Here is a 17,385-nt window from a genome sequence, read left to right on the forward strand (position 1 = left end):
CTCTGGGCTGTGGGGGACCAGCTTGCCTTCACATCCACCTGTTGCTTCCAGCCAGTGATTCTGGTCCATCTGGTGATGAGGGCCAGCTCCCGCCTGCTCTGTTGGTCTCTGAGCAAGCACGCTTCTCTTTTGATGTTTTCTAATAGTTTTTTCTGCGAGCAGGGAAGGAGAGACAGACCTTTTCATTCAGGCCTCCATGTGCTGAAGCGGTAGTCCAGTATTAATCAATATGTTGAGAATGACAGAATAAAAGATTACACTGTTGAGAAAATGCTGTATATATATTTCAGTGAATAAATGGATAGGCACCTCCATTTATCTTTGTGATTCCTTTTACTAGTGGCAGCTTTGAGATACAATTTATAAAAATTATAAAATTCCCTTACTTAATTAGTATGCTGTCTTTATTAAAGGTAAATATTATTTTTAAAGGTGAAGACAACCCTCATTCTGAAAAATAGGAAATTCATGCATTTGTTTCATACCCTTATACATGGCTGATTACAAATTTAATTTCATGCCAACTTGCTTGAATAGACAATCTAAGTTTTAGGGATTGGAACAGCTGTAGTATTCAATACAAAGTATCTTATAGATACCATTACCACAGCTTTAATGTCTTTTGCACTTTATTGCTTGGAGGATACAATTATAAAGAAATACTCTGCCTTGTGGCTTTTATGTTTCATGTTGGCATTCAGATCACAAAAGCCTCTTTGGTTCATTTTGAAACTTTGAGGGAAATGATACCTGTATGATTTAAAGTTTAAGTTTAATTGCCTTCTGCAAATTGCTTTTGGAAGTATAGGTAGTCAAAAAGTAAAAGTAGTTTTAAATTTCAGAGGCAGAGAATAGCATAGTCACTTTTTTAAATGTGAGGTTTTATTCAAAATAGATTCTCTTGGGGACTTCCCTGGCAGTCCAGTGGTTAAAACTCCATGTTTCCACTGCAGGGGACGCGGGTTCGATCCCTGGTCAGGGAACTAAGACCCCACATGCTGCGTGACACGGCCAGAAAAAAAAAAAAAAAAAGATTCTCTCAGAGCGGGAAAGTTAGAATGCCTTTGTACAATATTTTGCATGCTCTTTTCTTTATTGCGTGAAAGTCATATAATCCCAACCTCCATCTCTATTTCTTATTTATGAATATAATGACTTACTGAAAATTTGTCACAAATTTCATATGCCTCCTGAAAGGCAATGTCGAGTTTTAGGTTAAAATTATGAAAGATGTTGTGAGGCCATTTGAGCAATTTAAAATAATAATAATAATAATAAAGGCAATCTATACAGGGAAAGAACTTAAATGCACACATAGATGTGGCATCAGCTCCTTGAGGTGAGCACCTGCTACATCATGCAGGAAAGTTGAGGAGTGCATTACTGGTGATGCAGACTGCTGTAGAAATAGATGTTGCCTGAAGTTTTTCACTTGGTAGTGTTACTAGTCTGTTAACATTGGAAGGACTTAGGTGACTTGTTCTAAACATTCGCCTGGTGCGTGGGAGCAGGCTTTAATAAATCCAACCCCAGAATTTTAGAAGCACCTCTAGCTGAAATCTGGGCCTCCCACCCAGACTTAATACAACGACAGAAGTAAAACCATATCTATTTGAAGTGTTTAGGACCGTGACTAATCTAATATGAGGCTCTGAAAAGCCAAGAATTGCCACTGGAATTTCAGTTTCTACTCACGTAACACATAATTTAATGGTTCATACTTAGTTTCCAGAAATAGCCCAGACAGCTTAGTGAGTCCAAGTGGTTAGAGAGTGGTTTTAAACTTTATTGTACATTCCCATCACCTAGAGTGCTGCCTAAAATGTAAATTCCTGGGCACCACCCCCTGGAAAGCTGATTCCATGAGCCTAGGAATCTGCATGTTACCCAGGTAACCCAGGGGATTCTGAGGAAAGTGGTTTAGTGACAACCTTTTGGGAAACACTGGTGCAGGAGGTGTATACCCAGCAGGGCCTGCTTCGTGGGTATATTACCGGTGCCTTGTACAGGCCCCTTACTCAGAAAGGCCGTGTAGCTGGCTTAACGCTCTTCCATGACCTTCTTAAAATTCTTAATTTCTGAACGAGGTTGTTCATTTTCCCCTGCATTTTCATTTTCCCCCGGGCCCTGCAAATTGTGTGGCCAATTCTCTATGCAAGCATTTATTATGTATTACTGGAATTGTGTTTCTTGATCCTCATGGGTTGCAATAATTCAATAATGATTTTTTTTTAACCTGTCTGTATTAGGCTGTAAATGCCAAGGCCACTTCTAAGCTTTAGAAGTGAATGAGTATCATTCATTATAGAACATACAATTGGAAATCCTAAGGGTATGATTTTTTTCCCAAGGAAATTAAATTTTTATTCCTAGTCTTGAACATAGAAACCTATGTTTGTGTTATCCTAATACACTATGATCTTTTTCTCCTAGGATGGTACAAAACAGAAAAGAGAGCGGAAAAAGACGGTCTCCTTCAGCAGTATGCCCACGGAGAAAAAGATTAGCAGTGCAAGTGATTGTATCAATTCCATGGTGGAGGGTTCGGAACTCAAAAAGGTTCGCTCCAACTCTAGAATTTACCACAGGTATTTTTTACTGGACGCTGACATGCAGAGCCTGAGGTGGGAGCCATCCAAGAAGGATTCTGAGAAAGCCAAGATTGATATTAAATCCATCAAGGAAGTGAGAACAGGAAAAAATACAGACATATTCCGCAGCAATGGCATTTCTGACCAGATATCTGAAGACTGTGCATTTTCCGTCATCTACGGAGAGAATTACGAGTCACTTGATTTGGTTGCCAACTCTGCAGATGTTGCGAACATCTGGGTCACGGGACTGCGGTACCTAATTTCTTATGGGAAACATACGCTCGATATGTTAGAGAGTAGCCAAGACAACATGAGGACTTCTTGGGTCTCACAAATGTTTAGTGAAATTGATGTAGATAATCTGGGACATATAACTCTGTGCAGCGCCGTGCAGTGTATCAGAAATCTCAATCCTGGTTTAAAAACGAGCAAGATTGAGCTTAAGTTCAAAGAATTGCACAAGTCCAAGGACAAAGCTGAAGTCACAAAGGAGGAATTTGTTGAGGTTTTCCATGAGCTTTGTACTAGACCTGAAATTTATTTCCTTTTAGTTCAGTTCTCAAGCAATAAAGAATTCCTTGATACCAAGGACCTTATGATGTTTCTGGAGGCAGAGCAGGGTGTGGCACATATAAATGAGGAAATAAGCCTTGAAATTATTCACAAATATGAGCCATCCAAAGAGGGTCAGGAAAAGGGCTGGCTATCCATAGACGGGTTCACTAATTACCTTGTGTCCTCTGACTGTTATATATTTGATCCAGAGCATAAGAAGGTCTGTCAGGACATGAAGCAACCCTTGTCTCATTACTTTATAAACTCATCTCATAATACGTACTTAATAGAGGATCAGTTCCGAGGTCCCTCGGATATCACAGGATACATCCGAGCTCTTAAAATGGGTTGCCGGAGTGTTGAATTGGATGTATGGGACGGGCCGGATAATGAACCTGTGATTTACACAGGCCACACCATGACCTCGCAGATCGTCTTCCGCAGCGTCATTGATATTATTAACAAGTATGCATTCTTTGCTTCAGAGTACCCTCTCATCCTGTGTTTGGAAAATCACTGTTCTATTAAACAACAGAAGGTCATGGTTCAACACATGAAGAAAATTTTAGGAGACAAGCTCTACACAACCTCACCCAGTGCTGAGGAATCTTACCTGCCATCCCCAGATGTCCTGAAAGGGAAGATACTCATTAAGGCAAAGAAGCTGTCTTCCAACTGCTCTGGAGTAGAGGGCGATGTTACTGATGAGGATGAAGGGGCAGAGATGTCTCAGAGGATGGGCAAGGAGAACGCAGAGCTGCCCAACCACGTGCCTGCCAAGCGCTTCCAGCTCTGCAAAGAGCTGTCCGAGCTGGTGAGCATCTGCAAGTCGGTGCAGTTCAAAGAGTTCCAGGTGTCCTTTCAGGTTCAGAAGTACTGGGAAGTCTGCTCGTTCAACGAAGTGCTTGCCAGCAAATACGCCAACGAGAATGCAGGGGACTTTGTCAATTATAACAAGCGCTTTCTCGCCAGGGTTTTTCCCAGCCCCATGAGAATTGACTCCAGCAACATGAACCCTCAAGATTTTTGGAAATGTGGTTGTCAGATCGTGGCCATGAACTTTCAGACCCCGGGACTGATGATGGACCTGAACATCGGCTGGTTTAGGCAGAATGGGAACTGCGGCTACGTGCTGCGGCCGGCCATCATGAGGGAGGAGGTCTCCTTCTTCAGCGCCAACACCAAAGACTCCGTCCCAGGAGTCTCACCCCAGCTTCTTCACATCAAGATCATCAGCGGGCAGAACTTCCCCAAACCCAAAGGATCGGGTGCTAAAGGCGACGTGGTGGACCCTTACGTCTACGTTGAGATCCACGGGATCCCCGCTGACTGTGCAGAACAGAGGACAAAAACAGTGCACCAGAACGGAGACGCTCCCATCTTCGACGAAAGCTTTGAGTTCCAGATCAACCTGCCCGAACTGGCCATGGTGCGCTTTGTGGTCCTGGACGACGACTACATCGGGGATGAGTTCATCGGCCAGTACACGATTCCCTTCGAGTGTCTGCAGACGGGCTACCGCCACGTGCCGCTGCAGTCGCTCACCGGCGAGGTCCTCGCCCACGCTTCTCTGTTCGTGCACGTGGCCATCACGAACCGGAGAGGAGGCGGGAAGCCTCACAAGAGGGGCCTCTCTGTGAGAAAAGGGAAGAAGTCCAGGGAATATGCGTCCCTGAGAACACTGTGGATTAAAACTGTGGACGAGGTCTTCAAGAATGCCCAGTCCCCAATTCGGGACGCCACCGACCTGAGAGAGAACATGCAGGTACGGCGCGGGGGCTTGTGTGCGCCTGCGCGCGGGCTGGTGTGCGACTGCGCGCGGTGTAAGAGGCTTTTGGAGGGTTTCTTTAAATAGTCGTATTTCCCATCTTAAATACTTTGTAAATTCCCATCGCTTGTAAGAATGTTTACCACTGATCTCATTTTTTTTATCATGTGAATTTCCAAAACGGCAGCTGGTATTGAACACACTCTATGGGAATGAGACAGCCTTGCTGCTGAGTCCACCACACCCGACCTGGTCCCTGTTAATCAATAGGGAACAGTCCCCCGTCTTCTCTAAAAGCGCACATGGGAATCTCTGGTATTTCTGAATATTCCTTAGCTGGAACACACTGACGTCAAGCCCATCAAACTAGAGGGACACGTTCCGGTCCTTTCTTGTGGGGCCGTCATGCTGCGGGAATGGTGAGCCTGTAAACAGCCCGTGGGTTTATGTATTGAGCCTGCTCTTGACTCTGCAGCGCAGCTGTCTAATTGTGTAAGTAAAAGACACGTGACACCTGTATTTATTAGATGTCTGAGATGATAATTACCTCTGAACCGCGTAGTGGCGAAAAGCAATCAGTCAGGGTTAGGTATGTAATTAAGGATTGTCCACGTGTCTAGCAGGATACTGGGACTACCAGTGATGCAGAACGAGGCTGCGAGGGCTACCTCACACACACACCTACCCCAGCCCATCCCAGTGTGTGATGGGTCACCGCTCAGTGTGTTTAAAAACGATAAAAAAAAGATACACACACACACACACACACACACACACACACGTGTATATATATATATAATCTTTATAACTATTATGAGCAGAATGCCAGCAGCAAGTAAAATTAAAAGACCTTCCCACAATGGAGACCTTTTGTTTTATTTCTTGTCTCATAGTAAATGTGGAGGGTGTCTCCCTATCTCTGAGGGTGCCATGGTTGGTGGACCTCAGCTCTGAGCAGGCCGCACATCCCTGCCCTACGGCAGCTGTCATGCGCATGAAGCCGAGCGCCGTCCTTCCAGGGCCGCGTGTCTGTTCTGAACCCACACTGCAGTCGGCGCAGTTGGGCGGTCGGGCCAGGGATGCAGCAGGAAACAGCAGACTTTAGTTGGGGCTGGGCAGCAGATGATAAACAAATAGGACAACGGCAGGTGAAGAAGTAACTGGGGAGTGTGATGGCGTGACTGGGGGCCCCCCTTAGAGCTCTCAGTAAGGATTTATTGTTATGAGCAGTCAACATCCAAGTGATTTTGGACAAAATGATACACAGCTTGATGCCCATATTTAAAGCAATATTAATAAAAAGAAAATGTTTAAATTTAAAACCAACGTGCTGCTCATTTCCAAGGACGGGGGTGTTTGAGAACAGAAGGCACAGGGCTTGGGGGGTCCAGATCCCTCCCCTATGGCCGCCATGCTCAGCCCAGGTCAGGACCCAGGTGTGCCTGGGGTGACTCATTTTTCGGTTGGAATGTACCTGTTCTGGCAGCACAGTGATTAAGAGCAGAGGCCTCATCCTCAGCAGACTTCAGGTAAAATCCTGACCCCTTCACCTGCTAGCTGTGTGACCTCAGACAAACAACAGAGACAGGCCACAGCTGAGGCTCGGGCCCAGCGTGGCTGGTTGAGAGGATCAGATGGGGTCATGTATATTACCTGTGCCTTGCACACAGTGCTCAGAGAACACCGACTCGTGGCTTTTTACAGTATGGAAGGGTTTCCTTTAATGGGGATTTTAATGGCACCTCTGGTGATTAGAAAAAAAGAGCATTGAGAACAGGAGAAGCAGCATGGAGACGGGGCTAGGGGAAGGGAAGGCTGTGGTACCGGGCAGGAAGGTTTCCCACCGGGCACATCTCCACGGAAACTGCAGCATCCTCCAAGTTCCTTTAGCTTTGGAACCAGCTGGTATGAACAGGTGAGAGAGACTCAAGTTTCTATCTTGCAAATATTCCTCTTTTTTTTTGGATGGCTGGCATATTTGATACTTATTTTAAGCCTGATTTTTTTTTTCTGAATCTTTACCTTTTTGAATGCAGAAGCCTTCTTTTTGGTTTGTTCATAATTACATATCAGCATTAGCACTGCTGTGAACTTTGATCTGAAAAGTAGCTTTGCCCTTCGAAAGAATTTAACTTATTTGCCTTTTCCATACTTTTGATAAATTGGTATTACAAATATCTATAACTATGTTTACTTTGGAAAGTAGCCATTGTTCCCAGGATAAGATAATCATTAACCATGTCTGTCATAACACTGCTAGTAACTGTTGTACCAGGCAGTCCAAGGATAACCAAGTATATTGAGTATAACATCCCCGAGAAATTAAAACCCTGGTGAATTACAAAGCGCCTTCTTCTTTCCATTGAGCAGAATGCAGTGGTGTCCTTCAAGGAGCTGTGTGGCCTCTCCTCCGTAGCCAACCTCATGCAGTGCATGCTGGCGGTGTCTCCCCGCTTCCTGGGACCTGATAACACGCCCCTGGTGGTCCTGAATCTCAGCGAGCAGTATCCCACCATGGAGTTGCAGGGAATCGTGCCCGAGGTTCTGAAAAAGATCGTAACAACTTACGACATGGTGAGTGGCTCTTTGCACTTTTATGGAGCCCAGGGGAGAGAGGTGTCTTAGGACAGTACCCCGACATGCTTAGGAGCTCTTGCTGAGGTGTGCTTTCCTAGTTCAGGCTTCCTTTACCTGTGCTGGAAAAGTTATTCCCCTGACCTTGCTGTATTTGAAAGACTTTAGTGTTTTGTTGTTGCTATTTTAGAAAGCAGGATTCAGACAGCTTTTCAAGAGTGTATCTGAATTGACTTCTAAAGCATACCCTATTTTCCACATATATATAGGAGGGAATTTTTTTAACCTTTCCCTGCAATCAGCCATTGAGTCACTCATTTTTATTTTGTTTTCAAACTGGTAAAGGTGAGAAATTCAGTTTTTTTCCCAAAAATACACTTTAAATACCATCAGAGGCAGGTGCTTCCACTACATGACTCTATATTGTGCAAAGTTTTCCTTCCTTATAGCAGCTGCTCTGTGACGCCTGTGATTGGTAATCAGCTTAGTGTTAATGAGGAATCCTCAGGACACCTAGAATATTGCATTTTTGCCCTTAAGGTCTATCTTGCGTTTTCCTAATTGCTTCCTGCTCTCGCTGTACTTTTTGATTTATCGTAACCCTGAGGGATGAGTTAGTGAACAACACCGTTTCAAGCTCGCAGTGTAGCTGAAGTTGTCAAAACGCCAGTGAGCACCGCAGGTCCTCCCCTGCGGTCGGGGTTAAGGGTGGTGCTGGACACTCCCCTCCCAGATGGGCGAGGCTGTCAGCCTGTACCGGCCGGCTGCTCAGAGGTAAGAGGCCTCACCTACCACCTCCTCCACACGAGAAGCAGGAGCTCAGACCACAAAACTCAAGGCTGCTTCTCAGGTAGCCTGCTGTGGTCTAAGACAAATCAGGAGTGGCATTGTAAACCTTACAGAAATATATTTCTTTTACTATTCTGTAAGTTGACCTGAAAGCTGCAATTCAGAGGGCTTTATACAATTTCCAGGAAAGAAAAAAATGCTTTAGGTCAGCATTTCCCACAGTGTCTGCTGAGGAACCTTGGTTTCTTAGGATATTAATAAGTGTCACATGGGAGAAAGGGTTCCGTGTTGAAATAATTTAGGGAAATACTGGTTTGAGCAAAATTAATCAGATATCTTCACTGCAGGACTGTGTGGGGCCTTTTGTTTGCTGGCAGTGGCTTTCCAAAGGGTGATGGACATAGTATGCCCTATGTGACAAATTGTCTTGACCAGGGGGTACTATTTCCAAAAACAAAAGTTTGGAAGGATTTTTGTTCTTAATCTTCTTCACGTCTTAGCCTTGTTCACCCAAATCTTTGGGTGCATAAGACCTGGAAGTCCAAGTCAGAAACATGCAGCATTTTTTTTTTCTTTTGCTCTTTCTTTCCCCCAGTTTTATTGAGAAATAATTGACACTCACGTATAAGTTTAAGGCGCACAGCATGATGGTTTGACTTACGCGCATTGTGAAATGATTACCACAGTGGGTTCAGCTGACATCCATCTTCTCATATAAAAAGAAGGAAGAAGAGAGGAAAGGAAAAAAAAATTTCTTGTGATAAGAGGTCTTAGGATTTATTTTCTTAAGTTTTCTGTGTATCAGTCATCATGGTATATATTACATTCCTAGGACTTATTTATCTTATAACTGGAAATGTTTACCTTTTGACCACCTTCCTTCAGTTCTCACTGTCTGCACCCTTCACCTCTGGTAACCACAAATCTGGTCTCTTTTTCTATGAGTTTGGTTTTTTGTTTTTGTTTTGTTTTGTTTTAGTTTCCACATGTAAGTGGGTCATACAGTATTTGTCTTTCTCTGACTCATTACACTTAGCATAATACCTTCAGGGTTCACCTGTGTTGTAGCAAATGGTAGGATCTCCTCATATTTTAATATATATATATATATGTATATCTCACAACTTCTTTATCTATCCATAGACATTTAGGTTGTTTCCATATCTTGGCTATTGTAAATAATGCTGCTATGAACATGGGGGTGCATGTATCTTTTTGAGTTAGTGTTTTTTTTATCTTAGGATATATTCTGAAAAGTGGAATTGCTGCATCATATGGTAGTCCTGTTTTTAACTCTTTGAGGATCTTCCATGCTGTTTTCCCTAGTAGCTATACAAATTTACATTCCCACCAATAATAAGAGTGCAGTATTTTAAACAGCTTATCAATTCATTACCTTAAGAAAAAGTGGTATTTGATCTTTTTCCTAAGTTCCAATGCAATAACCACACATTGTAGCAGGTGCTTATTATTCCCTGCTCTTTCCAGCTTAGAGTTCACAGTGATGTAAGATAAATAAGGACGGAACACTGGACACTGCAGGCAAACTGCAGGGAGCGACGGTCACCCTTCAGAAAGAAGGACGGCCAGGGGCAAATGCGTCTGTAAACATGGGCTGGGGGAGCACTGTGCTGGGTGCTGGAGGGGCCACAGGCATGAGCATAAGGGGTCCCTGTCCTCAGGGAGCCATCCAGTCTGCTAGGATGGCAGCTGGGGAACAAAACAAAGAAGCTTATGCTGAGATTCCTTTGGGGGGAGAAGATGGAAAGATAGGAAAAAGAGGTTCAATGGAAAAGTCTGAAGAACTCTTGCATGCTGTGCCTCAGGCTACCTCGTTGGTTTCATGAGAAGAAGCCCAAAGAAGTGGCTGATGTTTGTAAATGCTTTTTAAACTTAAGCCACAAATAAAATCGTTAGACATTTTGCAGACCCACATCATTGACCAACATCCAAGATGACTTACCGGCTCAGGTGTGTTACTGGTCACGCAGTGACATTTCTTCATGGTAACCTTTTTAACAGGACCTTCCTGAGAGTGGGATGTGGTGCCCCAGGGAGGTGTTAACTGGAAGGGTCGGTACCCAGGCGCTAGTCCAGGCTGAGCCCACAGCGGGAGTGGGACCATAGCTGGGTGGACACAGTGCCCACCATATCACTTCCCCCGCCCCTTCCTCTCCCTGGGCTGGCAGATGATAACATTTACTATGTAACTCTTATCTACATATAACTTTATAATTGTGTTGTTGTAGAAATGATAAGACAGTTGGCTTGCTTAAGTTTTTAAAGTTGTGAAATTAGTCTTACATAATGTCTGATTGACATAGCTGGGCTACGTCATACCCCTAGCTTTATTGATTTGGTCTCTTTTTCATTCCACCTGCTAAACTAAGCTATAAAGTACTTAAAATTAAATTCAAATGTTTATAATTTGCATTTTAAAGGTTGTCATATTGCTACAGCAATATTATAGCTCTTGTAATATTTTATAGTCCATTTATTAGTGACTTAATTATTTCTCACCTTCTGACAATTAATTTATTAAAGCTAGCTAAAGAATAGATGAAATACTGATGGGAAATGTCATAAGGTCCTGGATAGCCTTTATTTTTGTAACGTTTGTTATGTTGAGCTTAACCCCAAATTAGCCTTAAAATAAGATCTTATTCCATTTCACTGACTTCCCATTTATAGTTTGCAGACTCCAAATGAGAAGTAAGCATAGTTTGAGAAATCCACCCCTCCCCACAAAGTCCTGTGTTACTGCGAGTCTGCACTGCTGAAGTTGCCCTCCAGTGAGGACAGGATTGCGGTATCTCCTAAGAGTGTACAGATATGTATTTATGCTGTCAAGAGTGTGACTATTTTTCTGTCTAAACTCTTATTAATAAACGAGTTGTAGCTGAAATATGCCAGTGTCTTTGTGAAAAAGGAGAGTGCAGGGAAGGAGCTGGTTGTGGAAATGTGGACACTGTGTAAGGCGCTGTGGAGGCTAGGAAAGAGGGCCCACACTCAGGGTGGCCTGCAGCCCCATTTGCCTGGGACAGACCCTGCTTGTACACCTGTTGTCCCAGCATAATTATTAATAGTTCTCCCTTTAACCCTTAAAAGTGTCCCTGTTTAGATAATTAGTTGTGTGGTCACCCTGCCCACGGCCCCTAGATTGTCCTAATGGCTCTTGTGATCCCACCAACGAACAGGTCTTCAGAGTGGCCCAAATTGTGGTTTTTTGCCCTATTTGTCGTCCCTCCTTGGATCCCGGAAGTGGTGAGGTTTGAGGCTGGGACGTTGCTCAGGAAGGCGGGTGTCAAAGCCACCCGGGAGCAGAGGAAGAGAAACACAAACACCTTCTTAGATCAGGCAGATGGGGGAGAAGTAGGGAGGGACTGGTCTGGAGAGTGGGAGTGACTGTGTGGTCACACAAGGGAGGCTTTTCTTCCCTGGACGCGTTCACAGTTTAGTGGAAGAGATGAAACGTATCCAGAGATAGTGAGAGGATAGATGATAGATAGATGTGTTAAAATATGTAAACAGGGCTTCCCTGGTGGCGCAGTGGTTGAGAGTCCGCCTGCCGATGCAGGGGACACGGGTTCGTGCCCCAGTCCGGGAAGATCCCACATGCCGCGGAGCGGCTGGGCCCGTGAGCCATGGCCGCTGAGCCTGCGCGTCCGGAGCCTGTGCTCCGCAGCGGGAGAGGCCACAACAGTGAGAGGCCCGCGTACTGCAAAAAATATATATATATATACATATATATATATATATATATATATGTAAATAGATTATTTGGATGTTCATGGGAGAGAACGGTCAGTTTCAAGTTTAGGAATTAGGAAGACTTCAAGGAAACACTGGCCTCTGACCCTTAAGAACAACTCAGATTTCAGCAGGTGAAGAAACGGAGACTGTTGCAGGCTGAGTTCACAGGGTGAAACACTCTCAGAAATGGGAAGCATGTGTTCTAGGAAATTCGAGCGTGGACCGTGGGAGTTCTTGCACATTTCTGAGCAGCAAAGAGCCATGCTCAGAATTAAGATTGTGGACTGTGGGAGGGTAGGGGTGAAAAAGAACTCAGAGGCCGCCTGCTGAGCGTCTTTATTTTGCAGATGAGAAAATGGAAACCGAGTGGTGCATCAAATTAATGGCAGAACCATTAATGGTTCTAATGGCAGGTTTAGAACCTGACTCGTCTCTTTGTCCAGTTTTTGCCCTGCAGTCCAGATCAGGAAGATGAGCCATGTGCGGTGTGTGGATGACTGACGAATCTGCCCATAAAGCCCAGATAGCGCCAATACTCATGATCTGACGTTGTTCATGTGGGGCCCTTGAAGTCCCAGGTACCTTATTTCTGATTCCTGCTCCCCCATGAAGGTGGAGAAGAAGTCGTCTTGCATACTTTGGCGTATGTTAAGAGGCAGATCCGATAAGCTTAAAATAAGGAAGACTGTATTCAACAGATTGAGTTCCACTCAACGGAATCTGATTATCAGTACCTGAATATATCTTTTGTATTATTACTTCAGAAAACAGAAAATTCAAGTGTTTTACTTGAAAGTGTGTGTCAGTGAACTTGAATGCATCCACTGTTGAGAATCAGATATCATTGTTGAGCTCGTTCTCTCACGTGTTTAAAAGGCTGGTTTGGAGAAGATAACGATTACGTAACCTGAGTAAGAGATTCTGGTGAGTGAGCGGGTCCCCTCTCCGTAACACACAGTGCTCCTGGGATGATCTGCCAGGAGGCTTCAGGACCACTTCAGGCTTCCCCTCTCCCGTCATCATCATCTTTTTATACGAAAGTGGTTTTTACCACCCTTTTTAATGTTGATGAAAGTAACGATTCAGCTCTCCAGCTATCTTTGCTTATTAGTTTCAGATTTACCGTCTGCTTTACGCTTAAATTTTTTTAAATGTTATGAGATCTGTGCTAACAAATAGAGACCAAGATGTCGACATTCTTCCTTGACTGAGAGAAAACACTGGGAGTTTAAATATTTTGTGGAGTGTTACATAAAAAGAAAGTTCTCTTTAAAATTTTTTCAATGGACTTTGAGGGCAGTATTCTCGGTGAAAGAAGCCAGACGCAGAAAGACAAGCCCTGCGGGATTCCACTTAAATGAGGTATCTAAGATAGTCAGATTCATAAAATCAAAGACTAGACTGGGAGTTACCAGGCGCTGGAGATAGGACGTTATTAATCAACAGGCATGAAGTTTCAGGTAGGTAAGGTGGAGGAGTTCTAGAGACCCGTGTACAGTAGCACCTTGTACCTCTAGTCAGCAGTAATGCATTGTACAGGTAAGCATTTGTTCAGAGGGGTAGATCTCCTGTTAAGTGTCCTTATCACATAAATATTTTTTAAAGAAAAAAAGTCTTTTTCCTTGGTTTTGCTTACAATTTTTCTGCACTATGGAGTATGCTTCAGTCATTGTAAGTAAATTGACAATGAAGTCACAGGGAATGAAAAGGAGAGAAGAGGAAAAAGGAAAGAAAAGGATGCCCAGCTCTGTCACAGAGAGCACGGCTGTTCACATACACAGTGGCGGACTCTCGCGCAGCCGTAGCTGCTCGGAGATTACCCGTGAATTCGTTCCTGTCATTGCCGTTCCTCTGTCTCTGCTTTCTATCTGAAATTAGTTTGTTTCCATCTTTTACAGCTTCACAAAAATCTTGATTTTAATTGCCTTCACACTTAATTAAGAAAGCACTCTCTGAGGAATCCGTTTATCCAGTAGAGAACAGTAGTTTTTAGTGTTTAAAAAAAAAGGAACAAGATGCTTTGTCTAGGAGCATGTTATTTGCTTGCTGTGAATATTTTTATATAAGTTACTGGATCGTCCCTTCTACCTCATGGCTTTAAATACTTCTTAAATAAAGCAAGGTCCTTTAAATAAAATATGTGAAACGAAGGGTTTTTTTCTTACACAGATATGTTGGCAGTCGGCATGCAGCATCAGGAGTGCTCTGCCCTATGTTGTTGGTATGGGTTCCTGTATTTTCTCTGGCCACTGCTTAATGCAGGGAAGAGAGAAATCACACTTCATAATTGATGGAGTCTGCCCATCTGGACCAAGCAGAGATCATCTGTAATAAGGTTATTATTGATTCCCATCTCCTCTGTGGCTGCTTTTATCACTCTCCTGCCTCAGAACTTGACATTAAAAGCATCTTTTAATTGGAGGTGTCAACTCTCCCAATTTTTATAACTGTAGAAAAATAGAGTATTATGCCTTAGGATAAGACTGAGCTACAAAGAGGGGGAAAAAAAGACAGATTAGGGAAAGGTGAATGTACCCTGCTACAGGGGGAAGAGCAGAAACCCAAAGCCTCTAGTTTAATTCAGTGACAGGGGAGGTCCACCCGGTGACGTTTCCAAAACAGTTTCTCTGGCATCATCAAAACCATACAGCTGACCCACTTCAGAGCGACTGCCAACCCCACGGGAAGGGAAAAGTAATGTTTACAGGATGGAATGTGATGATGGTATCACTCGTATCATCAGATCAGCTGTAGAGGCTGCCACTCAGCCACCAGAAGCAGGGAGATTGAGAAACTTAGGGGAGATGGTGCTTCACGGTGTGATATGGTGGTGATTGCACGACTATATCTTGCATCCGCTTTTCATGTTTTACATGTCTCCACAGAAACCATCGAGGGACACATATGTAGAAGTATTCTTACACACACACACACACACACACACACACACACACACACACACACACACACACACACACACACACACACACCCCCTTCAGATACTAAGCAAGAACAGTTGCGAAACACACACCTGCAGATACTAAGCAAGAACAGTTGCGAAACAGTAGCATTTTAGGGGCTGGCCATCCCCTTGAAAGAGCCTTCATCAGCGGCTGCTTTTTTACCAGTTAAATTTGATACCCAGCCCCAGACTCTCTGGAAGGACAGAGATGCAAACCTTAACAGAGTCCCACACGTTGTCAGATGGCGTCTTCAGACGAGAAGTGATAAAGTACGAAGCGAGCCACTGTACCATCTGACGCACCAACTGCAGATACTATTCTGCAGTTTACAATTCCTGAGTGACTGCGGCGCTGTCCCACCGTACTGGTAAACGAGAAACGGGAGCCTGCTGTTGGCATCACTTCAGCCCTTGAACCAAGCCACCTGGGGAGCGGTTATGGGGCTGTGGCTCGGGGCCATGTGTTTGGTGGGGTCTCCCAGTTTGACTTCTCTGTTAGAGCCTTTCTGTTGCTTCTGAAGGGGGCAGAACAAGATTGCTTATTTCTCGAACGCTTTATTTCACTGAATCTGGTAGGAAATATGTATGTAATATATCTGGAACCTAGAGCTCCAGAAAAGTTAGGGAACTTCCTTGTGAGCAGATGCATTATGCAGAAGAACACTACTACATTTTTGATAAAACTTAAGATCGTTGAAGTGCTGTAGTCTTGTTTTCTTCCTGTGCAAGAGGAGAGGAATTGCTTCCCACGTTCCCATCAGATCCCACTTGAATGTGGGATTTTGCTTTTGTATTATTCCTTCAGTGTTTATTTTTGATCTATTCTCTTCTTGACTAGAAATGATTTATTTTGTTTCTTCAGTGGCTAAAGTTACCTCCTTAAGTTGTTTTCTGAGTTCTTCTTTCTGTCAAAGACCCACCAGGACGTTTTTTTCAACATTTATTCGGCCGCGCCGGATCTTTAGTTGCAGCGTGCGGGATCTTCCTTGTGGCATGTGGACTCTTAGTTGTGGCATGCATGCGGGATCTAGTTCCCCGGCTAGGGGTTGAACCCGAGCCCCCTGCATTGGGAGCATGGAGTCTTAGCCACTGGACCACTAGGGAAGTCCCCAGGACATCTTTTAAAAGTCCGTGTACATCTCTCAAATTCTGAGCGTCCTCTGTCAATAACAGACGTGGTTTTCTTGGTCAGTCGCCGCGAGCATCAGCGGCTGGTCAAGGCTGGGAAGAAGCGTTTGCCTTCCTTATCCTGGTTTGCTTGGTCAACTTCCTGTCCCCACTAGGCTTCGAATAAACAGAATTGGGCCGAGTGGAGACAGCAGTGCTGGCCGACTTCCAGGTTCTTCAGCCTGTTGTCACCTCATGCCTGTGGGGCAGAGACTGAGTTCAGACCACACACTCGGCCCAGATGGGGAAGGAAATGCAGCTTTCCCAGCTCTCTTAGGGGCAGGTGGGTGTCCCTCAATTTTAGTTCCATTTCGTAACCCTGATCCATTGCCTTAATTCACATTATCCATTTTGGGTTGTGGTTGCTTGACTCTTTAGGTAAAATGCTCCGTCTCTCAGACTTTCTCTCTTCCCTCAGCTCCTCTAAGAGTGGCCACTAGCTGCCTGGAGAGGGTGCAGCTGCAGAAAGTCTCCTTTCTGTGCCCTTGCTAAAGAACGTCCTAAAGCTCACCACCGCCCACCCCGGTGCACCTTGGGGCTGGTGTGTGCAGCGCAGGGATTTCCTGGCTCCGTCCTTCGTCCTCAAGGCTCCAAGAGGCGGGCTCCCAATGTCCCCTCCACTGCCCCTTTCCTCCTCCTGTCCTAGGGCTGCAAACGCTTGGCCCAGCCGTGGTCGGTGGAGGGGCATCTCTTCTCCCCTAGGGGTGATGCTCTTGGGACCTACATGTGTTGTTCCTTGATATGTTAAAATAATTTAGAAAAGAGTTTCTCCTTGACAGATCCTGACTTTCAAGCCTGTCGTTTTGGTGGGAACCCAAATAAAAATCTAATCTGACCTTTAAAACGGAGAAGTGTCTTTGTTTTTACAAGATAGCTGCTTTTCACCCAGGCTCTGAAACTTGCTCTTTGAGTAGGTGGAAAGCCCCAGGGCAAAATGATTTATAAACTATGGCAACATCTCTGGGAAAGAAACAGCTTCACACTCTCCTCCTTACACCTCCCACTGCTGTCGCCATGCAGCTGGCAGCCTTTCCCTCCCCACTTCATCTCCTGGATTCCCAGAAAGACAAACTTCTGGAAATATCACCTAGAGAGAGACCCGGCTGCTGAGGCAGTCAGAAGTCTGATGTGCCAGCTGTATGAACTAGGGATTATGTAATGATCATCAAGAGAAACGGAGTCTGAATACTTTGACTAGTGTTGTTAAGTGAATAACATTCTTC

At 44.4% G+C, this 17,385-nt stretch overlaps 1 protein-coding gene across 1 annotated transcript in view; it reads left to right on the forward strand.

The window, feature by feature from the left end:
• The window catches only part of PLCL2 (phospholipase C like 2), a 194,470-nt gene that overhangs the window by 106,935 nt on the left and 70,150 nt on the right, over window positions 1-17,385 (forward strand). Inside the window, exons 2-3 of the mRNA XM_030876358.3 lie at window positions 2,434-4,914; window positions 7,288-7,491. Of these exons, the coding sequence (XP_030732218.1) occupies window positions 2,434-4,914; window positions 7,288-7,491 (2,685 nt within the window). The remainder of the gene's footprint in view (window positions 1-2,433; window positions 4,915-7,287; window positions 7,492-17,385) is intronic.

This window comes from Globicephala melas, chromosome 4 (assembly GCF_963455315.2).
Source record: "Globicephala melas chromosome 4, mGloMel1.2, whole genome shotgun sequence".
NCBI lineage: Eukaryota > Metazoa > Chordata > Mammalia > Artiodactyla > Delphinidae > Globicephala > Globicephala melas.